General features: G+C 42.6%; 1 protein-coding gene across 1 annotated transcript in view; it reads left to right on the top strand.

Moving 5' to 3' along the window:
• Positions 1–26,009, top strand: part of MTCL1 (microtubule crosslinking factor 1) — a gene marked incomplete at its 3' end in the record, with an annotated part of 96,300 nt that extends 70,291 nt beyond the window's left edge. Inside the window, exons 10-15 of the mRNA XM_080611184.1 lie at positions 3,575–3,742; positions 8,394–8,648; positions 12,727–13,032; positions 15,798–15,829; positions 17,436–18,990; positions 25,800–26,009. Coding sequence (XP_080467310.1) covers positions 3,575–3,742; positions 8,394–8,648; positions 12,727–13,032; positions 15,798–15,829; positions 17,436–18,990; positions 25,800–26,009 — 2,526 coding nt within the window. The remainder of the gene's footprint in view (positions 1–3,574; positions 3,743–8,393; positions 8,649–12,726; positions 13,033–15,797; positions 15,830–17,435; positions 18,991–25,799) is intronic.
• Between the last annotated feature and the right edge of the window lie 330 nt (positions 26,010–26,339).

The following is a 26,339-nucleotide window of genomic DNA, read 5'->3' as shown; positions in this document are numbered from 1 at the left end:
TTTTTAACATTTAATATTAATATTTAATGGCTTGTGTTTTCAGCCTGCACTCTTGCTGCTCACTTTCTCACCCTGCTTGGAAAGTGGAATTGTTTTGGGAAGAAAATGGTAAAGCCTGAGGCCTTAATCTCAACAAGAAGCCTTTAGTTTTATATTATTATGATTTGGGGTACTTGACTTGATGGAAAGTGTGCATCTCCCTTGCCTTTGATTTTTATGTAGCCAGTGTGTGGAGGGATGAAAGCATAGCAGAGAGGAAAGAGCAGGAAAAGGTAGGTTGATGAGAGGCAGAGTATAGATGGGGACTCTGAGAAGGGCCAATTCATCTTTCTCTTCATGGTGTTGTCCCTTGCCTTCTAGCTGAGGCACACTGCAGAAAGGGTCAGGCAAGGAACTGGCAAGACTCAGAAACCAAACAGGAAGTCTGGTCAGGGGCAGGAGATAAAAGTTTGGCTGAAGGCACAGTAGAGGAGGGCTTCCTGTAAGTCAGTGTTTCTATGTGTGTAGTAAGAGATCAGGGAGAATAACCTGTGGAAAAAGGAACAGCTTGTGTTCAGTTGAGTAGAAGGGTTGAGATGCCTGTTGGATGGTGTAAGATGAAGGTGAGTAAGAAGAGAGTTTACACATCTGTGGTCCAACGGAAGAAACATTAAAAAACTATATACTTGTGGAACAATGAACAACCCCAGTTAGAATTTTTTTTTGCTCATACAGTATTTGTTTTCAATACTTAGTTATTTGGAAAAGCCCAAAGCAATAGACCTAAATCCACTAAAGTTATTTGCATCAAGATCCAGCTTCACTTTTGAGTAGATCTGTGATTAGACAGAGGAAATGCACAGTTCTTGTTCACTGTTTAGACTCTTGACCTTGTGGTTTTAATTGACTCTCTACTAAACTGCTTGTAATCCCAGACTGTGGCTAAATTCTTAAGTGAAATTCTCAGAGAAAAAAGAATTGTGATTAAAAGCAGAACCAAGCTTCAAACAACTGCCCTGGTCCCAAGCTTTTCTGGAGCTGAAGGTTTCCCTCTGTGAGGCTGACTTAACTTAGTAAGACTCCAAAGGTCTGGAATTTAATTGCGGTTTACTACATTAAGTTTTTATTTATTGTTAGCCGTTGTTTCCTTTATCTATAAATCCTGAGTTGTGGATACAACAAGACTTCAAACTGCTTTTGTAATTCCCCTGCCTTAGATCAGTTGTGAATCTGTCAGATTCCTCCATGCTCTAAATTTCAGTAACTGGTAAGGTACTAAAGAGCCAGCTCCTTGTATGGGAGACTGTCCAGGGAATCACAGCCATGACCCGTTTCTTCTGCCTGTACGAGACCCCTGGGAGAAAGGGGAAGACCATAACAATCCTTGTTATGTATCTATGAGGCTTATGCAGAAGCTGTTTGGCAGTTTTACCAGCAGGAATCTAAAGCATACCTAGAGGTAAATGTCATATTACAGAGCACATTGTCTCAAAAGCACTTTGTCTGTTCTCCAGAAACAGTTTGGCAACAGAGAAAAAATAATGTCACAGACCTCTCCAACTTCAGACTGTAAATTCAAAGTCGTGAAAAACAGACTTCTCTGCAGGAATTGAAAGTATGTAACCAAAATTGGATTTATATTGGCAAGTTAATTAAAATCCCAGCAAGCCCAGGGGGCACCTGGGGTACTTGTCTCATAGCACTTACATTTATGTAATGCCTTTAGAAATAAGACATGCGCTTATCTCAGTAGACTACAAACCTGCAATGATGCTCTTTTGGCTCCAATATGTACTAGTCCATCACTTCTTTCTTTGCAAATTTAATTTTACAGGACTCTAAAGCTATCAAATGTATGCATGGGAATGAGGGATGTAGCTTGCTTTAGTTTGGTTTTATTTTTCTTCAGCCTCATTTCGCTCATGAAGTCTTTAGGCTACTTGGCCAGAGAAAGCTTTATGCAGCATACCAGAAAAAACAGAATGTGGCTCTTGAATGGAAGCACTTCATAGACATTTGGGGTTAGGTTTTTCTTGAAGAGGATGAGGCCAGATTTTAGTGTGCTTAACACGCAGCAGCTCCTGTTGTGACACTAAAGACAAATCTCCAAAAGAGCTCTTATTCTGATTACTACACAAGGGGCTTGAGATGTTTGGAGAATTTAGCCTTAATTGGGTATCAGCACAAAAAATCATGGTGGAAACATAAAATCTCCTTACATATTGAAAAGTAAGTGATCTTACATGCATGATGGAGACTGCTGCTGTACAGTAGGAAAATGCTAATTGGCATTAAATGTTAATGGAATTAATTCTGCTTCTGTGGGTACGTTCCTGATGAAACCCCATGTTGTACACCATCACATTTCATTAGCCCAAACAGATTATAGGTCAGCCAGCGAGCACCTGCAGTCATTTTTCCACATCTAGTATGATGAATCAAATAGCTTGGAAAAAGTGGACCACATTTGTTTGTTTTTAAAGAAAAAAGGCACCATGTTGTGTCTGATTAATGATTATGAAAGTGGGTAAGGTGGGTTCAGTGGTGCCAAAAATCTGATGAGCATAGGAAATCAGATTTGTTGTCTGCATAAAATTTTATATGTATTGTTGCTGAAAAAAAAAGCACATGAAAATTTTTTAGATTTTGGCATACATCTGTTTACTTGACTTGTCAAGTTATGTTCCCAGGTAGTCCATTCTTGGCTCCTGGTTAGCACAAGAGCACAGACATTTCAGTGTGACTATGACATTCTCAACAAGACATGGATGGGGATGCGCTCTTTGATCCCATCTGGAGAGGGAAGGTGGCCTGCCTGGCATCCGTGCCTTTGGTACCAAATAAGATGCTGCTGCAAAGCTGATCTGTGTGCAGCTGCCTGGACTGAGCAGAAGTGTGAAGTACAGACTAGTGAGACACCTTAGCAGAGATACCCAGCTTAAAAAACTCACTTCTTTTTCCCAAAGTAATTTTATCTGACAATACAAAAGCATTGAAAAATAATCCCTTTTCTTTATGTGTATTTTACAAGTATTTGACATTTGGTGCTGAGCAATGACTGTATGTATAAGATATCCATCTACCAAACAAACCTCAGGAATGATAATCTAGCTTTGATTTACAGTATTAAAAAAGAAGTTATCACAGGTGTCCTCAGTCTAGAAAGATGATTAGTGCCTTTTTCAGGGTGATTTAAAGATCTTTGGCTTTCAGAAGTGCTTCAGGAGTAGGGCTAACAAGAAGTAGAATCATAGAATCACAGAATCACAGGATCACAGGATCATTTAGGTTGGAAAAGACCCTTAAGACCATCAAGTCTACCCATAAACCTAGCACTGCCAAGACCACCCCTAAACCATGTCCCTAAGCACTACATCTACACATCTTTTAAATACCTCCAGGGATGATGACTCAATCACTTCCCTGGGCAGCCTGTAGACACAGAAGGCATTGCTATTCTTAGTTTTCTCATGCAAAAGTTAGCCCAGGCGCTTTCTTTTCCATGCAGTAGTTGTGTAGGCATTTTTCATCCTAAAAATGAAACTGGAGGCTGCAGCCATCCAGTAACAGGATTTTGTTTGCTGTGTTGCTGCAGGCAAGTGAAAGTCGGAAGCTCCTGAACGCTCTGAAGGGTTTGCTGGATGACTTCCGCTCGGAGCTGCGGGACGAGGAGCGTGAACGCCAGGGGCTTCAGCAGCAGTACGCCCTGCACAAAGCAGCCTGGGAGGTGGAAATGACTGAACTGAAGTGTCACCTCGAGCAGGTAATGTCCTCTGTGTCTGACATCAATAAAGAATGGCTGAGGTTCTTAATGAAACAGGAAATCTGTGACAGCAGGAAAGGGACTACATTTATTCATTTTACCCCCGTGCCTAAAAGCCCTGCTGAGAGGAGACTGAGGGGTGACCTCATCAGTGTTTACAAATATGTAACGGGTGAGTATCAGGGTGATGGAGCTAGGCTTTTCTCAGTGATGTCCAGTGATAGGACAAGGGGTAATGGGTGTAAACTGGAGCATAAGAGGTTCCATGTGAACATCAGGAAAAACTTCTTTACTGTGAGAGTGACAGAGCACTGGAACAGGTTGCCCAGAGGGGTTGTGGAGTCTCCTACGTTGGAGATATTCAAGGCCCGGCTGGACAAGTTCCTGTGTGATGTACTCTAGGTTACCCTGCTCTTGCAGGGGGGTTGGACTAGATGATCTTTTGAGGTCCCTTCCAACCCTCGGGATTCTGTGATTCTGTGAAGCCTGAGAAAGCTTTGTCTCTTGAGTTGTCTCTTGGATTCCGGTTGTCCCATTATGAGTGCTCATGTAATAGGTACTGTGTAACATAAGTGGGGACAAAGGAACTGAACCTGTTCTTGCTGTACTTTCTCAGAAGTGTTGGCTGATAAAGTATCGGCTGTGGCAAGGAGACATGCGGATGTTTGTGTTTATTGGCATTTGTAGGAGAGAAAAATGTCCTAAAGTTAGCGTGCTCACAGTTAGCTAGTCACTGTGCCTTTGCACATAACTGTGGCATTTGACGCATAGGAGAGAAAGAGTGGTTTAACAGTACTGAAGTGATAGATCAATATGCTAATATTAAACCAGCTATTCAAAGCTACTGGTTAGTGATGGATGGTACCCCACTCAAGAGAGAGCTCTAGTTACCTGCCATGGGAGACTGTTAAAAGTAGGTGTATACAATGTGGTGCCAGATGCTTCAGTGTCATGGACAGATGTTCACAGAAGATGTACTGTTTCTGAAGCAATATGAGAACACATCAGCAAAACTCCGCAAGGATTAATTTCCAAAGCTGATGGCATAAAAGCTCTAATTTTCCACACTGAAGAGGGGAAGGGTGGGAGAATTGGTACATTCAGGTCTTGAGAAAAAGATTTGTAATTGCAGAGCCTCTCTGCAGAAGACAAATACAATAAAACTGTTCACTGCTAGGAGGGTGGTACATTTAGGAGATTTACTGAACGTCAGACTCACTCTGATGCACAGAGCTGAGATGTGTGCTCTACTTTTCCTGCCCAGGTACTGTAGGCTGCTTTCCCAGAATGAAGGAAGAAGCTTTCATTTTAGCAGTTTTCTCTCAACAGATTCAGTTTCTGAGTTCAGCTGCTTCTCAGCACTCACACATTTCCAGACAACAGATCACTTGAAAAAGGAAACAACATCAATTCCCACTTTTGCTCCTCCCAGAATAAAACCGCAGTGACAGGTTTACCTTAAACTTGACATAGCAACAAAGAGCAAAACTTAGAGAAAGTCCGACAAGAAACTGCCAATCTAGAGCTTGCATGCTTTGCCTTTTCGTGGGTGATAAACTCCCAGGCTGACACTTTGGCTGATGTTTGGCACTAGGAAGGTGCTGCCATTCCAGCCCAGGGAGAAGAATGATTTATACCCTTCCTTCTGGGGGCTTTATCAGGCTCTTTTCTGCCTTCAGTGCCCCACTGGTAGTAATATATTGTAATTACAGAGCCGTGGGTGTTAATTTTTACAGTTTTTCAAGCAAATGAAATGAAAGAAACCGGTCAATATTTTCAACAAAAAACTGTCTTCCTTAGCCAATTCCCCACAACATTTCTATTTCACAGTAAAAACAGGTCCCTAATGCAGTAGCAAAAAGATAACACATCAGTCATTAGAATGTCAATTAGGGTAGGGAAAACAGTGTAAGTGTCCCACTGAGATCTGGTGTATGTGCCCACAATTACAAGGAGGTAATTAAAAAACTGAATATAAAAATAGCATAATAAGCCTGAAATAGAAATAAGATAAACATACATTTAACTCAAACTAATTATAAAGATTCAAAATATAGGGTGTTTTCACTATAGATACAATTTCAGGATCAAAGTGGGAGGAGCTAGTGAACAATGTATAAAATATCAGCATTACAAATAATCATGTTAACATCCTTTGCTATTCTGTGCCCAGCACGTGGCATAACAACAGCTTTAACTAAATAGCCAAGTCTGTCAGGTTGGTGTGGATAACAGGACCTCTCATAATATCATTTTGTGGTTTTGGTTGGTAGTGATGAAGTTGTGGGCTGTACAACGCTCCCACCATAGGTTTTGTATAGAGCTGCCAACCCCCTGACAAGCCCACAGAAAATCAAGACTTTTCTAGTCCCCACTGTTGTCTTCACTGTTGCTGTTTTCCACTTCTTTTGTGAAGCAGTAGGTGAATTAACAAGAGCATTTTCCTCAAGAGAGTCAACTCCTAATTTATAGTCACTGGCAATAGTTTTGCGTTTTGATGTTTCAATCCTCTGTGTAAGAAAGAAAAAAAGGACAGAAAACTCTTTTGATACAAAAGCACTGTATCTCAGAGGTGACAATGTACTGTTGCTTGCTGCTTTAGAGCATTAGCACTGCATATATCATTAAAAATAAGTCTTGGCTGTCAGAAATGCGTGTGCATCTTATTTGGCAGAAGGATCCTTAGGCATTGTCTTTAAGATAAAAAATAATGATATTGCTCCCAAGTATGGGATTGTGATAATGCTGAGCCAATAAGGAGTCCCTGTAATTCTCAGCCTCCAGCTGGGTAAGTGAAAAATCCCAGTATTCTGGGAACTGGGAACTGAGAAAAGTTTGGAAGAAGGAGGGAGTTTGTATGAGGGGCCAGACTCTGCGTATGCTTTGAGAACTTGCACATAAGGACATGGACCCTCATTAGGACTCTGACCAATGGTCCAGCTTTAGAATGCCCAGAAGGAATATAAGCTGCAGTGTACTTGGAGAGACATCTGGCCACCCTTAATAGATAGCAGGTTCAGAAAAGTCACATCTAGACTTTTGTGCTAAGGAGCCACCAACGCACTTTTCCTCTGTGATTGGAGCTGTTTTGTCAAAACAGAGCCAGGACTCCTTGCCAGGAACATTGTTCTGCCTTCCATAGGCACCAAGAACTGCCTTCTGAGTCTAAAGACACTGCCTCTGACTGGAGAAGGTTTTAGGTCCCAAATCACTGAACACCAGGAAATTATTCTAAAGGTGCCTTGTTTTTGAAGTTGTCTTCATACTTACAGACTTCCTGTATTCTTCTCAAATGGGACAAGAGCCAGGGCACTGGTCTGGGTGAGCCCATGGTCTGGCACAAGATGACTCACTGTATTTGGGAGCTTGGGCATTGCACGCTAATGGCAGACATACATTCTTGGGATATTGGTCTCCGGGAGCACTTACTTTCTCCCCACTGCCTCTCTCAGCTTTCTTGCCCTTCACAGGCTTCACTGCCTGTCTTGTTTGCTAACTGAAGGGCTGAGAATTTGCACAAGTTTGGGCTTATTTTCCACACAGGGCAAGGTGAAAGTGTTGTCCTTCTCTCTTGCTGAAGAAGGATGTTTCCCAGCAGACCTGCTGCCTCTCCTTTTTGAGGACAAATTTAACTTCAGAGGCAGAAATGAGCTTTCACTGCTTTTCCCTTCAGTTTACCTGCAGAGCCAGGGGACAGAGATGTATCCCATTCTGAGTCACTCACACATCTACTGAGTTGTCAACAAAAGGTCAGGCTTCAAGGTTAAATTCTTCACTCTCTTGAACTTACACAAAACCACTGAGCACTTATTTCAGTCTGACAGCAGTCCAGCAGTGGCCCACGTTGGCCAGAAAGGATGTGCAATCCCTGCCCATGGAGGTTTGTTAGGATCCAACTGAGCAAAGTCCTGCACAACCTAATCTGATCTCAGAGCCAACCCTGCTGAAATCAGGGGATTGGTCTAGAGACCTCCTGACACCCCATCAAGCCTGCATTTTCCTATGAATCTGTGACCTTGGGCCAGCAATTCTGATTCAATTGAGCTGACCTCTCAGCATGAACTGAAGGAGAAGGGAAGGAAGGTACATGAGTTAACTGCTCTAGAAATCAGTTCAGACAGCAGAGCCTGCAGAGATGGGGGAGTGATCTTGATACATCCCCTTCTGCTGCTAACACACTTGTTGGAAGGTGTGAGGAGCTGTAGAATAAGACCATTCCTGAGGGTAGTTCTGGGAAAAGTGTCTTCAGAAGATGAATGCATTCTCTTTAGGTTTCAGGTGCACAAAGCAGAGCAGTGGCTGAGGATTTTGTCCTGGCGATTGTCTCAGGAATGATGATGAGGCTGAAATTTATCTCTATGTTTCCTTTATTGCTGGTACCCATATTGACATCAGAAAGATCATAACTGATGCCTTAATAGCATGATGTGGTAGAGCTTGAGAAATTACTTACTATGGTTTTCACCGTCTTGATTTTAAAACTGTTTTCAAACTGAACATATTTGATCATTTATTGAGATCCTAAGATCTAACTAAGAATTGCCATAATTTTGCCATTATCTTTGTGGAGTTAGATCTTAAACTCATTGTCAGACACAGGCTTTTACCCCAGGAAGTTTAATGTTCTAGTAATGTTTTACTTTAATGCCAGGTGGAAGGGAAGAGTGAGAACACCTCAGGAGAAATGGGCCTCACTTCTGATGCAAAAGGAGCCTTTAAAAGGGAAAGAGAGGAGCACAAGAAGCTTCTGGCTGAGAGTCATGGTGTGGTGATGGACCTCCGCTGGCAAATCCAACACAATGAGAAGAACTGGAACAGGGAAAAGGTGGAGCTCCTGGACAGGCTTGATAGAGACCGGAGAGAATGGGAACGTCAAAAGAAGGAGCTGCTCAGGCGGATAGAGCAGGTAAGGGGTCATCTTGGGGTCAGGAATGGCTGGCTCCAAACACATGGCATTGTACCATTACTACACTCAGGCCAAGGTCAGGAGACTATATTAAGAAGCAGCACAGGAAAGATTTTGGTTCCTTGGCTACATCAGTGTTTCTCATGCTACAAAACAATTTACATACACAAGGGAGTAAAAGGGAAATGCTCATAATCCCTATAAAAGACCACTTACGAGAAATCAACTCCAGGTTAAAGCCCATTTCCTGCCTCATTTCAATTACCCCAGACAGGCATGGTCGCATTGATTTATTCTGTTTGAAAGCTTTTATGCATCTCTGTGTGCTAAAACACTCAATTCCACATTCAGGGTTATTCAAGGTTTGATGTACAGCTTCCTGCCAAAAAGGTCTGTCCATTTGTGAATTAGCCACCAAAGATGCAGCTGCTGTAACTATTCAGTCTCAACAGAATTCTTTTTCTCTAGCAAAGGAACCCAGGGGTTAACGTGGAGGCCGGACTGATCACAAGTAAATAGCTATCAATACTAAATATTCAGAAGACACATCTGACCTTGGATACATTAATGTTGCGTGCACTTTTGCTATCATTTGCAAATCTGATAACTGCATACCTGTCCCCTTGTTTTTTGTGCTTATCCAACTTTCTTCTGCTTAGCACTAGAGACAAATTACACCTAATGGAAATACTATCTATCTGGAACCCATACAAAAAATAAAGAGTTTAATGAGGGAGAGTTAATACATCATTTCTGACTGAACATTGTTCAGCTCTGAGTCATGCATTCCAGGAAAAGTAAGAAAAACAACTGAAATCGTGGGTCCTCAATTAACTGAATACTTCCTGCCCTTAGGACCTCAGAGGTGGAACGGCACCAAATTTGTGCATGCTCTCTAGGGAGCACTACAACTGGATGAAGCACAAAGTAGTTTCACAGGTTAAATTGATGAAAGCTCAGCATAACTTCATGACCAGTTTTTTAAAAGGATTCATTATCTGTGTCTCATGTTCCCATGCCTAGGCTGCTACAAGAAGCTAAAGAAAAGACACCAGGCTGTAAACATTATGAGTGAAAGACTTACCCTCGGTTTAAGCTATGGCTGTTAAACCCACAAAGAAGCACTTAGGAAAATCCTGTACTCTACGGATATTTCTAAAATCACTGCTGAAAGTGTAGGTCTGCATGGGCAGTGACCAATATGAAGGTTTTACAGATGAAGAAAGGTGATTTTGATCTTATAAATTTAAAGATCAATAAACAATATACTGGATCTTTTAATCTCCCATTTATCCTGAGGGGTTTCATGTATACTTCATGCAGCTTTTTGAGCTACCCCTTATAATGCAGCCTGATAGTATGTCTCCAAAGATAAAACAATAAACGCTAATGAGCTAGAAAGGCTTGTAGCAGAGCCCTTCATGCACATTACTTGGTGTCCAGGGTTAAGTGGCAGAAGGTGCCTAGTTCTCCATGGCTTGACTGGGCTGGTTTCAAACTGTTGAGTTTCAGTGCATTCCTCATGCACAATGGAAATTAAATAACCCTCAGAAAATATCCCAATATATGAAGAATGTAGACACAAATTTTCCTCCAGAGTCACTGGTACCTCTTTGGATGTTTATGCTGCTGTCCCTATGAACTGTGTTTTTTAGATTAGCTCTTCAGTGTACCCTCAATAGCTTGAGGGACTTAACCTGGTTAAAGATTGCTTTTTCTATTCCCTGGCAATGGGGCACATTGAAGGAAGCAACACAGAAATCCCTGTTTAAGTTACCTAGTCTTTAATCCTCTTTAAAGCTGACATAATGTCTCAGTGTCATCTTGGGAGAGCCTACAAAGTAGCTCTTAACTAGTCCTGGATCTGATTTCTTTTGTTACTATTCGGAAATCTCTAGGCTTCAACTATATATTTACTGTACAACAGAGTTGTACACAGAATTAGTAATAGATAGGGGAAATGAAAAATATTGCATCAAGCTAATTTCAGAGGACTAGATGATCAGAAATAGCACTTGAAAGCTTGGCTACCTGCCTGTAAAACTTCGTAACTCCATCTTTGCTTATAATCAAACATTTCCCTGTGTGACAGGAGCCTTCCAAATATTTGCAGGCTTTTAGTTGAGTATCCTCTCAGATTGCAGTTATGCCCTGCTTTATATGGGAACAATTAGTGTATCTCTGAAGTCCTTCTCCCCAGGGTTTTTCTGTGTGTATTCCATGTATGGCAATACATAGAAGATGAGGAGACTACACCAGTGTGTATGTTTGAAAAACAGAATCTAAGAGATAGCAGAAGTGTGTGCCAAATTTCATACTAATGCGTTGTGCCTGTCTGCTTTCACGCAGCCCCTGAATAATACATGTATGATAAGAGGAAAGCTCACACCAATGTATAAAATATATAAAATACTTTACTACTTTACCCTGGATGGTTATGGGAATACTGCCCGCATATAAAAAACATGATGGCCTACTTTTTTTCAGAGCTCAAAGTTGTGGGTTTTATTCTTTTTAAGCACACTGTCACTTTGTTTTCCCTTAGGGAATCTCCCTCCACTGTGCTCCTAAAGCGAATTCTGCACAGAGTGCTTTTGCAAATATTTAAACCGGCAAAATCATCTGCATGAAAAGTTGTGTGCTTAAAGGCATAAACACATGGACTCAAAATCATTATCACTCTTAAATGTTAGGCCAGTACTTTTCACTTCAATTCTCTTGTCAGCTGTCTGAGATTCAGAGAATGAGCCAGTATCTGTACTGTTTTCTCATAAAGGTTTCCAGATCCTTATCCTTATAGAATCTCTGAATATCTGTAAGGGCTTGCTATTAGAACTGTGTATACAGAAAACCTGGGATGACCATTTCTCCGTGCTTTGGTTCTTGTCCATATGCTGGGGAATGGACCACAGGATCTCTTGAGCTGTACTTTCCAGCCCCTACCTATACAGGATACCTTAAATTAGCTCCTTTTAATAAAACTGTTTCAGATTTTGTATATCATCAGCAAAGCACTGAAGATGCATTCCCCTGTTTGTAGACCTGAATCAAGCAAAAATCTCACTGATTTCAGCCTAAGTGCAAATTTAATCATTTGGGACCTAAAATGTTATGACCTACATTAAGCAATACAATGTCTGTTTATTTTGTCAAACACATGCAACAAGATTAAAATAATACGTTTTGTAGATTCTCAGTCTCCAGGGTCTTAGGGAATGACTTGCATGTGCAGGTTATTGTCATTAATTTTAGCATGCTGCTCTAGCAAAACATCACAGTTGCTTATCAGATTCCTGCTGTCATTCATCTATCTCATTGTATTTACAGTTAAAGGAGAAGTTGACTACATAATCTAATTTTCAGATTGGCAATTTCAGTAGTGGTTTACCCTCTCTTCACACAGCTTTTGCAAAGCGTGGATTTAATAGCTTTGATGGCCCTTCTATAAATATGCGTTTTCTTTAAACATGCTTTGCATGCCTAATTCATTCTTTTGAGAGTGCTGTTCTGTACGAATAGTCAACTTTCCAGACATGCACTAGGATTAGACCATTTATTATGAAAAGCCTTTGTCTTCTGTTAAGTGGAATTTTCCACCTCTGGAAACAAGTGATATACATAAAAGTGCAACTTTTGTATTGCTGACAAGAAGAAAAATTTATTTGTTTTGATGAGCCTCCAAGTTATTTACCCTCCTTGAGCTTCTACTTTGTAGTGCTTTAGGATCTCATATGAAGATTGCTTTTAAATAACAATCAATGTTGATTCAGAATACAGACAGATGCATTGCTTTGTGTGTATGTACACAGTGTGTATATATGTATACATATATGTGTAAACAAGCAAAATTATACATATACACATTTAATCACACAAAATCCCATGAGTAATAACATCAGTGTCCTAGAGACATCCCTCTTTGCAGAAGGACCAGTACATCGAAGCCAGCATCCTTGGATCCAGGTGGTGATCTCATGGTGCCTCCCCAGGGCACGGGTGCCTCACTCCTGGGGAAGGATGAGTTCTGCCGTACACTACCTAAGTAATTGCTGTTCTTTTCAATTTGCCTTGTCTCCAGCTTCAGAAAGAAGTGAGCTCGCGAAGAGGAGGTGGTTTTCTGTGTGACCAGAAAGAGAGTAACCTTCGTCCATTTACAACCCAGGGGAACCTTCACGTACCTCGAACAATGGGGTCAAGATCCTACTCTGATTCAGATGCCATTCAGTTTGAGGATCGGTCTCTGTCTAAGCTGAAGGAGAGTGATCGGTGCAGTGCCACAGAAAACCTGTTTTTGGAATCACTGTCTCTTGATTCTCCCGATGCGTCTGATGAGCCCGGGTCTCGACAGCTGGAGCGGGAGAAATTCTTGACTGGATTAACGGAAGTATGCGCTCTTCTACCTTCTATCAAGCCAGTGTGTTCTCTCTTATGTCGGAGTTGGTACAGCATCCCTGCTGTAGGAAGTGAGATGCTGTGTCACAGGCAGTGCTTACGGTTACCCAGTAGTGAATTTGGTATGGACAAGATTCCTTGTTATGAGCTGATTAGACAAGTGTCAATCACCTGTAAATCTGGGAGCCAGCCTAGAGGTCCCAAAGATTACCTCACCTTCTGTCCATGCATACTATGTATAACTAAATTTGGCACAACATATTGGTTTAGAAGGTCTTAAATCTCTTCCAGATACACCTATATGAAGAAACATAGGCTGTATTTTGTTAGTAAAGCAGTAAGTGCTGTAGAGAGGCACTTCTGGTTGCTCTGTTGTGATTGCCTTCTAAATAGATTAGCATGAGTAAGTGAGATGAGACATTAAATAAATAAAGTTATTCTTCATCAGCAAAGTACCTACCCTGAGATCACACCAGAAAGCTGTAAAGATGTAAAATACAGTGCTAAGAGATGCCATTGGGACATAGTGAATGTAGCCTGTGCCCTGCTAAAATCTGCGCCACCGCAGGCTTGCTTTCACCGGTTTCAGGTCTTCACAGTTTTGTTTATATTGTTGCTGAATGAAACTCAGGGTCCCCACCTCCATACACTGGGACAAAGTAACCTGTGAAGTGGCATATGATATTAGTGGCACTTAGAGTGTTCACACTAATCACAACTGTACACTCTGATGGTTCCTGTGAAATTTAAAACACAACTTAAAAACACTAATATCTCACTTATTTTCTATTGTTCCTTGAATGCTAGCAGCTGTTATAGAACAAGAAACACTTGGAGACTGACAGGTGTTAAAGTTAGCAAGAAGGCAGCAGGTTGCTTGATGCAGGTTTTGAGTATTTTCTTTTTGCCTGAAAATTCAGATTGGTGCACGTGGGTTTCACATTCAGCTTGTGCTCTGAGCATGTGAATGGAGGTATTGAGTGTACTCATTATAGCGAGTAGGGAAGTCAAAGCTTCCCAGTCAAAGATGTACCTGTGTGTTCTGGCTTAAAAATTTGACTAGTCTGGAAAAGAGTTTGTCAACAAGTCAGATTTCAAGCTTCCTGCAGGACCAGGTTCACTGGTGTGCCTTAACCTGGGAAAATTTGACCCAAGCATTTCTTTGAGGTGTATAACATCGTTAACTCAGCTAAAGGTCTGGGAAACCAAGTTTTCTTGAGAGGAAGAAGAAGAAAAAGATTAAGAGAAGCAAGAAATGTGGCCACCCTGCTTACATTTTAAGTAGCTGTAGGTTCCTGTGTGTTCCAGTTAGATTTTCCTCCCTCAGTGCCAAAAATGTACATATAGCAGTGTGGGATCCTATATTCCTTATTTCTTAGCTCCTATTTCATATATGTCCAAGTGCTCAGTGAAGAATGTTGGTACCAATGTCGGGGATATATGTTTTGTATTTAACTTTGATTGCTCTTTTCTTTCCTTCAAATTCAGTCTTATATTTAAGAAGGGAGATCTCTTTCCCCCTTTCTCTGTTTTTCAGACGTTACTGTCTTTAACAAAAGCGTTGGAAGCAAATTTTGGTCCTGGGTGATATTTGCATAGCTTCATTCCCTCAAAGCATGCTTTAGTGAAACCTGGGCAAAGTCATTTTCCCTCAGAGGGCTTGCTCAAGCGAGACTGATTGGAGTTTAATGAATAGCTTAACTGAGGATACACAGGGGCAACAGCAGCCTACTGACTGTTCCTCTCCGCAGTATTTTCTTCATGGTACTAACTGCAGTAGAAACAATCCAGCCTTCAGCCTGATTCTCCATTCAGTCAGATCAGATTTACTCTGCAGTAATTCCACTGAAGCCACCAACATTATTCCAGACTTCCACCAGAGTGAATGCAAGGAGGATTGGCACTGCTATTTTTACCCCTGACTCTGAATAAATACCAGGAAGGTATCTGCTGAGTTAAGCAGTGCACATTTTGAATAGTCACAATTTGTAATACACTTGTGTGTACTTGGTAATGTTTCTGATTGCATGAGTACTAACACTCTTTTTTTCCTGATCATATTTTGTATGCCCTATAGTTTATTAGAAACATAAGCAAGCAGTTAAATGATAACTGTAGAGCAATTGCTTCACAAGTATGTGTTAAAACCCAACTCATTTATGGGAATTGTCACAGGGAAATAATTGCCATAACAACACTTAATGTTGTTAGCAAGCCGTAGGTATCCCCCCTATGAAACAAGTAACAGTCTTCCCGCACATTTAATGTAGCTAGCTTAATGAGTTTTGACTGGTGCCATTTGTTAGTTCCTAGAGAATATATAATGAAATCTTATGTCGAAGGACCCTGGTTTATCTCTTACTTCATCACAGTCTCTGGCATAAAGCAGATTACCTTCAGAGAACAAATTCAGTCACAAATATATGGTCCAAACCAATATATTGTACATGGGGAAAAAAGCCATTTGCAGCTTACCTCCATTTGTGATTGCACAGGACTATAACAGTTCAAGGCTGTTGTAGATTTGGGATACAGGTTTTCCTGTGAAGTCTGTGGTTGTGATGGGAGTGTCCATTCCTGTGTACATAGGGAAAAATACTCCCACTGGCAATTCCTTATCAGAAGGAAAATCAGGCACTTTTTAGAGACAAACATGCCTGGTACAACTAATGGGAAATGAATGACAAAATACCCACAAGGTGACGCCACCAGCAGGTTCAGAAATAACTTATCCTCTTTGTTTCTGGTTTTCTTCAGGAGGAAGAAACACACAAAGGAAATCTTCAAAGGTGAGTAAAGCTTACAGGGAAAAACCCAGCAAATGCTCAGCTCCCAGAGCTATAGCTCTCTGGTGCCCAAACCACAGACCTGGGGCATAGCCATGCCGCTTCCTAAGTAGCCTATGATCCAGATTAATAGATTTACTCAGGGATTAATTTGTCTCAATATGCTTTTGTTCTACTCTGATTAACTTGGACCACATTCAGTTGTGTAGCACAATGATCAAACTGTATCAAAGTGCATAAAGCTGCAGCTTACACTGAAGGCTAAACCTACCTTAGCAAGTACTGTGAGGGTGGTGAGGCACTGGTACAAGTTGCCCAAGGAAGCTGTGAATGCTCTGTCTCTGACAGCGTTCAAGGCCAGGTTGGATGAAGTCTTGGGTGACACTGGGTTTAGTGTGTGGTGTCCCTGTCCATGGCAGGTGGGTTGAAACTGGGTGATCTTAAGGTCTTTTCCAACCCAAACCATTCTGTGAATCTATGAAATAGTTCAGACCTGCACTCGTCAATACATAGAGGAAAACAGTTGGTGCTGAGGACCTGACATACACCTGCATGTCAGGGATATTTTGCTTTGGACTAGTTCTAGTATGATCCCATGGGCTAAATACCCACCTAAGCCTAGGGTGCATTACTTGTGCTTTCCAGCTCACTTTCCTCCCAAAGGAACCTAGCCCATTCTCTCTGAATTACCTTCTGATGCAAACCAGAGCATCTGAACAGGAGATCCACTTCAAAACTGCATTCCTGGTCTCACCTAAGTCCTTAATGTTGATGCACCCTGACTGCAGCTGGTGCTCTTGATTAAAAACTCAGTGTTATTTGACTGTATCCTGTGGATCCCTGATATTTTAAAACCACTGCTTGCTGAAACCTCACCCAGCTTGAGTTACCTCATTGAGCTGAATCTCATAACTACGCTCATTTGCATTTTTAAGTAGTCTCATTCAGAAAGCTGCTTTTTTGTTATTTTTGCTTAAAACAAAGCAATAGGACGGCTCAGCTGGATGCTTGTGATTTGTACAAACTAGCAAAACGCAGGAAAGCCCAAAATCCAGGGTTATCACACAGCGATTCCCTTTGGTTGAATTTTAGCACAAGTGCAGCTCACCAAACCAGTTCAGTGTAATGGCACCTAGGCTGGATGTCCCACATCGCTACGCACCAGCTACGCAGCCTAGGCAACCTCAGGAATGGGGCTGGATTTGCTGATTTCCCGGCAAGTCAGAAAAACTCCACACTTGCTTTGAAAAGCATTCCTCATACTGTCACAAATGCTCATTTTCTGTGAATGGTGTATTTCTGAAATCCTGCTCCCGTATGTCTACTGCTCCCATATTTCAGACATTTGCCAAGCAGTAATCCATGAGAAAGCAGTAAATTAAAACCTATTAATAACCCATTTGGTACTCTTAATGACACGTCAGGAGTGCTTGAATTTCACAGCTATTTTAAGGGTAATAAAAGGGAACTTTAGTGAAAGAGACAGCTAATGTGATTGTTATTATAAGCAGAGAGTGAAAGTTGGGGTTTCTGAGTTAGTTTACTGCTGAAAATAAATGACTGCGAGTTTCCAAGCCTACGAGTGACACTCTCATGTTCCCGTCTCCAGGGCGATGTCCGTTTCTTCCATGTCAGAATTTCAGCGCCTGATGGATATTTCTCCATTCCTACCAGACAAAAACTTGCCTTCATCCAGCAGCAAAGATGACCTAACCCCTCCCTTGTCTCCTGATGATTTGAAATACATCGAAGAGTTCAACAAAAACTGGGATTACAGTAACACTAGGAACCATGGTGGGGCCAGCGAGAAGCCTGCAGATGGCTGGGCAGAAAGGACAGAAATTGGGAAAGCTGGGAATGACCCTGCTTCAGATCCTTTCCAGGCATCATCATGGTACCTCACCACCAGTGTCACTATGACAACTAACACCATGACCAGCCCGGAGCACTGCCAGAAGCAGCCAACGAGGAGTCACGGTGTAACTGAGAAAATGGGAGTTCGGGTCTTTCACAGCCCACCGGTTGTCCGTAGGTTTGATAACTCAGTGATAACTGGCAGTGAAGGGAAAAGCCAGGCTGAGCCAGACTTCCTGTTTTCTGTGACCAAAGCTATGGGGAATGTAGCTGAGACAAAAGGTGCTTCCTCGGATATGTTTGGAAGATGGTCTTGTGACCTGGCCAAACATCATAAGGATTTTCTGGAGAGTGGTCTTCATCCCATTGAACGTCCTATTTGCACTACTGTGGGCTTTGCCTCACCCTTGCACAACTTGGAGATGTCCAAAAATATGAGTGATGACATGAAGGAGGTCGCTTTCTCTGTCCGAAATGCAATACGCTCTAATTCAACAGAGCCTCAGTTTAAGGACACCGCATGTCAAACTAATGGTATGAGAACGACAGGGACGCAGACCACTCAGACCATCAGTGTTGGCTTGCAGACAGAAACCCTGCGCAATATCACCAGCAGTCCACACAAGTGTCTGACACCAAAGGGGGGGTCCACGCCTGTCTCTTCACCATCCAGAAGCCTAAGAAGCAGGCAAGTGACCCCCGTCATTGAAAAGGTCCAGGCTAAGTTTGAACGCACATGCTGCTCCCCCAAATATGGCTCTCCAAAGCTGCAAAGAAAAATCCTTCCCAAATCAGACCAGCCAAATAACCGGACTTTGCCTGGCACACCTCAGAAAGGATTCAGTGAGTCCGCTTGGGCTAGATCAACTACTACAAGGGAGAGTCCTGTCCACACCACTATCAACGATGGCCTCTCCAGTTTGTTCAACATTATTGACCATAGCCCCATCTTTCATGAGACCTTCCAAAAATGCCCCAGGTCTAGCAGCCGGTCCAGGTCAGCAGAACCCAGACCAGAACTGGGCCCAGTGCAGGAGCCATGTACAAATGCCCGTGGCAGATCACCCAGTCCTCTTCGGTTGGGGACAGAGACGCAAAAGGAAGAAGGGACTGAGGTGACAAGTATCAGACAGGACTTATCTGCTCCTCCAGGGTACACACTTACAGAAAATGCTGCCAGGATCTTGAATAAGAAACTTTTGGAGCATGCCTTAAAGGAAGAGAGAAGGCTACCTTCACACAGCCCACCAAATCTTAGCAATGACCACAGCACAGGAGAAATTGTCAAAGTAGATCCAGGGTCCATAGAGGTAATGAGTTTGTTTGTTTTTCCTCCTATAGCTAAATGCACTCTTCTTTGAACAAATGCACTATGATATCGCTTGCAATCCTAGTAAGTATTTACAATGAATATCCTAGTCCTGTTGTGGTACCACCACCGAGTTCCAGTCATGAAACTATTGGACTAGTCACTGAAGAACTCGTTAAAGAATTGAGTTTCTATCTTGACAGCTTATCAGGCTTGAAAGCATCAGAAGAGCTTTATCCCTTATAGGATAAAGATGCCTTTACAGGATAGAAATGGTTCTTCCCTGAATGACTGGGATAAGGGGTTTCTGTCACACCACGTGTTACAGATGCTCTAGGGACTCTAGGTTTGAGTAAGTTTCTCTTTTACGGAAAGGTAGACTCTTCTACACAAGAGTGAGTGTTTACAGGTGTGTGTGAAAAGGTTTCTTCAGTACCTTGAAGGGCTTTCAGTATACCTTTTCTGGATGTATCTGATGAAGTTTGGCTTGGGTCTGAGAATGTGATTAAATGGCATGATGTTTGGTACTGCCTGTTGCTGCCTCACAAAAATAAGAAAAAAAATGTATAATCAACTAGTCTAAGCACATACCTACTTAGTGTTTGAGAACTCTTTATTGATATTTTGCTTTCAAGAGTGTAGCAATCATCACCTGTCTCAGCAAGTGTGTGCAGGTATTGGGGGTCAGAGTCTCAGGTACAGTAATGTGCTACAGCAATCAACAAAAAAGAGAGTGCAATGATGGACAAAAGCTTTCAGTTATCAGTGTTTGAGCCTCCTGTTTCTGTGCCCAGGAGGGTGTTGCCCTGAGGAGGCCCAGAGAAGCTGAATTATGCCCAGCTCTTACCAGCACATGTTGCCTTTCTGGTACGGCACTGCAGTGGCATGTGCCCGGCTGGTCGGTGATACTCCCCAGCTCAGGGGCAGAAGCCTACCATCCTGTCTGCTCCATGCTGCTCCTTTAGCATCCTGATGGTTTGGCGGGCCCTGACCACAGGTCAGCAGCTCCTCCTTGACCCCTGCACGCTCCAGACATCCCACCTTGGCATCAGTGGGCTGATTCCTACCACTCCTGCCTTAAGATAGCCTTAAGAGAAGGTTCCAACCCCAGTTTCTAACTCAACATTTGCCTTGAAGGACCTTGCGGGCATCTGAGTGCTGAGACTTTTGGTCTGCAGTTTGCCTTGAGCTAGTGGGGGGGTTCTCAATGGACAATCGGTTCCTCTTTTGTAGGCTCTCCTCAGAGGACCTGATCTTTTTTGCCTAACAGAGAATCCAAAGCTGAGGATATATTCCTTATATGCAGTTTAAACAGATAGAAATAGGGGAGTTTGTACATAAAAAAAGAAACCACATACACATAAATAACAGTGAATGAAAGTGGTCTTTATGCATAAACCTCAGCGTGAATAAAAGTGGAAAGCAGCCTCATTTGTTTGACTCTTTCTAGCTATCTCTTCATTTTGTCCTTAGTTTTAAATACTGGGAATACACTACTGGTCCTTGTTAGAAAGTGTGTTGTACCCTTACAGGTTCAACTCCACTTTGCCTTCAAGGTGTCCCTGAAAATTCTAGATTTCCTCCTGCATCTTTTAAATGTCTCAGCAGATTTCAGGTGCAGGTAAAGAGATGTCATCCCACATCATCACAAATCACTGCTGGCAAAGTACAACTAGCATCAGTACCTAAGTTTGATGCATGGAGAGATGTGGGTCAATGCTGTTTAGCTAAAACTCATTGACCATCAACCTGGCAGAAAATTGCTCTTCTTTTTGAATTATCAATATCTTTTGCCTAATTTTGTGAGTTCCATGCCTCAGAGCTGAGACTTGTTTTTCCTTGCAACACTTACTTGGTTGTTATGATCTTTGGATGGTACTGTCATTTTTCAGGAACATGCGCTGAAAAGGAAGGTGTTGGGCATTCACAGGAGGAGTTTAGCTTTCCCTCTGTGAGGTGGTGCTCTGCAAGATGTACTTAATGGAGCATGGGTTTGCTGCTGAAAAGAAAACCACAAATAAGTTTCAAGTCTGCAGCTGCCTGGGGTTATTTATGGATTACACTGACCACACAAATTACACTTTGTACAAATTCCACTTAGCACATTTTGTACAAAGCCAGGCACAGCAGTTCAGCAAATGAGGATCTTGGAGGATGCAGGCTGTGCTTGGGGCAGCTTCATGTCAGCGCTGCCCCTGCCACCCTCCCATAGATCCCTGCTCTGCTCCCCCTTCACCTGTTGGTTTCCAGCCAGGACAAGCATATTCTTACCACCTAACGCCTTCTTGGTTTTGCATGGCGTGGTATATTAATGACTTTTAGACTTGCATGGAGCACCTGTTGGTGGCTTTTCTTTAATTTGACCTTCTGAGTGGTTTAGTTACATAATTTCCTCTTATATTCCTGCTGCAAATAAGAAATCTAGGTCATATATATATTTATATGCTTACATACATATATATATGTGCAAGTGAATGTATATGCATACATGGTAGTAATAACTTTGTATTTTCTAAGTTGCCTAGAGCTGCTTACAAGCAAATTCATATCCACTCAGTGTAGTCTACTACTGTCTTATCCTACTAACTGACTAAAGCACTATCTTACTTGCATATCATGGGATTAATAAATATTACTATTAAAAATGCAGCTTAGCATTACCCAACTAATGGCATAAGAGCTGTATGGACATTTTTTCTCCCATGACTATCAAGGCTGTAAACAGTGGAGATTACACAACAGTCCTGGAAGTGGGTCAGACCCACTTCTAGAGTCAGCACTGCGCAAGGACCATCCACACAGACCCACAGAGGAGAGGGCAGCTGCTATGTCCTCTCCTCGCTGGGGCAGAGCATTTGCCACACACTTGCCGCTGAACCATTCAGCATGGGAGGGGGAATGTTAAAAAGAAGGGAAGGCGTTGCCAGAGTTAAAGGGCGTTTGATTTAGTTTTAGTCTCATCCAGCATCACTGTTAAATAGGAGCAAGGAAGAAGGGTGAGGCAAAGGACTTTCATGAAACCTGAGCAACATACACATGAGCAACGTGAGGAACATGAGCAACATAAAATATCGGTCACCTTTTCACTTGTTAAATATTTCCAAAACAGAAGTTCTCTCTTGAAATCAAACAAGGGGGGGGGGGGGGGGAAGAATATAGCTTTATTCCTCTTTCATAGAAATGTGGTTTTTCCCTAGCCCTACCAAAGTTGGCAAAATGTATCAGATGTGTTTCTCTGCTGAATAGAAATGTTTGGTTTGTTTGATGCTGTGTCCACTTCTGAGACTGTGCTAGGATTGTAAACGGTTTGTTTGCTTCCTTCCTTTCTAAATCTTTTTCTACTAGTGGCTTGTCTTTTATCTTTGATTATTAGTTTCCCTGTGATAACAGCGGTAACATGATCTGAATGGGGAGTAACATCTGGAGACTTCTTCCTTGCTGACATGAAATCTTCACTTTAAAAACATAATTGATTAAACCAGTTCTTTCCAACCTACTTGCTTTCTTTTTCTTTTCTGTCTGTTCTGTCCAGAACCAAACTGTCTTATTAACTGCCCCCTGGGGACTCTAACCCTGCCTGCCTCACTGCTGTAAGTCCTTTCTACCTTGTTTCCAGAGCTTTCCAAAAGCGGTCTTTTTTGAACATGTGTGTTAACGAAGGGAAATAAATGACCACAGCTCCAGAGGTATCAGCGTGCACCCACCATCTCTGTAGGGTCCTTCGGATGCAACAATCAGGAAGCACTCAGGATAGGAGCCCGCCTGCTGTCTCCTGCGGCAGCACGGGCTGTAAGAAGGTCACAGTTCAGTCAAACTTTGTGCTGTTGGCGTTTTTTGTTAAACTTTAAAAAATTGGCAAAATTTAAGACCAACGTAAAGCTATGTAAAAATACTGGGGGCGAGGGGATTCAGATTTATAGGAAACTTCACAAAATCACAGCATCATAGAATAGTTTGGGTTGGAAGGGATCCTCAAAGGTCACCTAGTTCCAACCCCATGCAATGGGCAGTGACATCTTTAACTAGATCAGGTTGCCTAGAACCACATCCAGCCTGGCCTTGAATGTCTCCAGGGATGGTGATTTTTATTACTGTTTTGTCTACAGATGCAAAGCACTGCTCAGGGCTCCTGACTGCTTTGTGGTGCATTCCCTCTGGCCATGGCTACAGGAGCAGGTGGAGGGGGCTGAGGAGGGGACTCCAGCACCAACCCATGGCTGAAGGCCACCTTTGCTCATTAAGCTGTTCCTGGCCCAGTTTTGGCCATTGGCTGGGGGTGCTGCAGCAGAGGAAGGGAAGCTTTGCAGACATGAGCTGTGAGCATCCACTCCACCTCAGAGCCAGAAAACTCTTTTGTTTATTTATTAATACAGGCATAGCCATGGTGGCTGACAGCCTGGGTCAGGAAATAGCTAGAAACTAAAGCTGAAATCATCTTTCCCATTTTCAATGGCCAGGCTCGGAAGTGCTGCCTGTCCACCCACACCTCCCAGCAACCACCAAAATAAATAACTCACAGGACATTAATGTTTTTAAAAACATTTGTAGCTATGAAGCTACGTGTGGTAAGTGAGGAGGAGCTTTTACAGACCATTCCGGACATTTTCCTTCTCATGGTTGGATTTCCATAGCAGAGGAAGCCATGCTGCAGGTGGCAGCGACTGACTCAGCAGCCAGCATGTTATAAGAATTACACTGACAGTCACTTGTTGGCCCTGGAGCAACATCCATCAACAGCACAGCCTTGTGTTGTGCTGGGCATGTGTGCATCACAGATAAGATGAGCTTAACCCTGCCATTCAGTAAAAGCTGACCAACATCTGCAGGCATGCTGAAGAGAGGCTTTTGAACTGAGAGGCAGCAGTTTAAATAAATTTTGTTATCTCCATGCTAACTCTAAATTGCTGCTATGACACTAGGATAAAGCAGCCAGAAGCAAGCAGGGCTATAGAGATATCATTTTAAGCCACTGTTTAGAAGAAAGAAGCGAAGACAAAACCCATAAATCCCATAGCCTCAATTCACCATGTTGCACTGCCTGTGAGTGTTGCTGTGCATATGGATTTCTCTTAACAAATCTGTCTAGTGACAGCTTTCACAGACCATATGTTGCCCCAGGCGCAATGGGATAAGGTGAAGTAAGGACACAGAGTCGCTCTTCTTATTAGCACAGATTTATATTTCAGCCTCACTGTTGTTTTAGCAAAGGTTGTTGTCAAGTTTATGATGCAGAGATGGGGCAGTGCAGGCCTAAGCTCTATAGTCCCCTGACCAGCTTCTGCAGTGGCTCACTAGTCTTGTTCTCTGCAAGTAGCAAGGGCAGATGAGCACAGCTCTGGCTCAAGCAGCATTGTGTGACTGTAGATCACCCTATTGGCTGCGTATTGGCCAAAGGCACCAAGGTTCACCCTTCGCAGAGGCTTCCACAAGTCTGACAATGCCCTCTATCCAAAAACTGCACGTGCACAAGCTCCATTTCCCATACCTCAGTCTGTGTCTTCAAAACTGATCTTTCTGTCATGTAGCATTCATGTTTGGTCCTCCCACTGCAACGGAAAAGTTCAATGGTGTATCACCTTGTTTGTTCACTGCCAATCACATCATGTTACCTACTCCAGTATTCTCCATCCCTAGTCACACATCTCCTTCTCCATGGGAAATAATGCACTGAATCCTTTCCTTCCTCTTGTATTGTTCTACTGCTGCCTTGGTTTCCCTGTGCTTTAAGCGTGCCAGCGCTTTTCGTTTGCATTGTATCATTTCTGGTCTCTGTCTTCATCTATCACTAGTTTGCATTCTGACTTTGAAACTTGTTTTTATTGAACTCTCTTGTCCTCCCAGTGACTGCTCCTCAATGTACGCATTTCTATACATTGACAAACTCCTCTGATTTGCTTTTATAAATTACAAAATACGCAGAGAAATACAGAAGTTTGGCTTTGGCACTACAAGACAGGCTTGCTCCCACAGTCACTCATCTTGATGTGTAAGGAGCATTCTGAGCAAGGCAGGAAGTCTAGCTGTGCGAAGAGCAAAGTCCATAAATATTAGAGGCAATTACCGACTTAGTGCCAGAGAGAAAAATGTCAACTGCAGATTGCTTCTAATCACAAAGGCAGGCTAACCGAGCCTGAGCAGTGGAAAGTTGGTGTAGGAATGAAATTTCCATTTTCTTCCGTATCTGTGAATGTCATCTTTAACATACAGTACCACTGAACCCTGTAATTCAGGCTTCAGCAGCTGGCAGTAACAAGTGATGTTCCAGGAGATGTAATCTGTAGGTAAGCCTCATCTTTAATCCATTTGGAGATCAGAAGTAGTCCCATTGTCATTATTCTTCTGCCAAGAACTCTTTCCTGCTTGTCAGTCTGAACTCTGAAGCAATGAAGCAGACAAAAAGAGTCAGTGGCTGATTTTCAACCCACTTGCAAATGCCAAACCTGGTCCTTTTATGCCTAGTCAACATTTAGAGCAATGCGATGAGCAGTGGATTTTCCTGAATTATCATGCAAATGTACTTTTCAGCTCTTCTCTTTCTAGCACAAGGAGAATTAGCAAATAGAGGTTTGTCAGCTACTGCAACTCATCCCAGACCTCTTTCTTTCATTCTCTCCTTACCTGTTCCATAAATCACGGATCTATATGCAGACCCCTGGGCCCACACACAGCCAGGTGCTCGCTGCTTGCTTTTGTCCCACAACATGACAGATGCTTAGCTTTAGTTTTATTTCTCGTTTCCTAATTCTTTGTGCATCCAGACGGCTTCTAATGCAGGTCACTAACCGCTGTTTTGCTCTCTTGGCTGCCAAGGAACTACCTTGTTCTGCACTAGCCCCGTCCCTCCAACCCTGCTTCTCCCGGCCAGAGAGACCAGCGAACCGGCGCCCACCATCGCGATGGGCTTCACATTCCCCTACTGCCTCACAGTCGCAGTCCACCGGAGACCTGACTTCCTCGGAGGAGAGCGGAAGCAAGGAGCCACTAGCAGAGACCCCCAGCCAGGGAGGCGAGCCGGCCTGACTCCATACAGGAATAGGGAGGTTGCAACTCGCCTCCACCAGGTTACCCGCCAGCCGTCTCTGCCACCAAGGAGAGAGGTCTGCTTGGAGAGGTCAAAGAATGTTCTCAGACGCAGCTGCTGAATGTCCGACCTGGGAAATAGAGGTGTTTCTAGAATGAAACAGTTAATGTGCCTGTAATAACTTAATTTTTTTCATAGCTGAGAAAACTATTTTTGTCTCCATCTTTTCTACATACAGTATATTAACAAAAAAAGAAAAAAAAAGGGGGGGGTTAAAAATTATTTAAAGTAAGATTTAAAATAAAATGTAAATTAAGGTTTAAGGGAAT

Source organism: Psittacula echo (assembly GCF_963264785.1).
Source record: "Psittacula echo genome assembly, chromosome: 2".
In the NCBI taxonomy this organism is placed as follows: domain Eukaryota; kingdom Metazoa; phylum Chordata; class Aves; order Psittaciformes; family Psittacidae; genus Psittacula; species Psittacula echo.
This window is presented reverse-complemented; position numbering and strand designations above follow the sequence as displayed.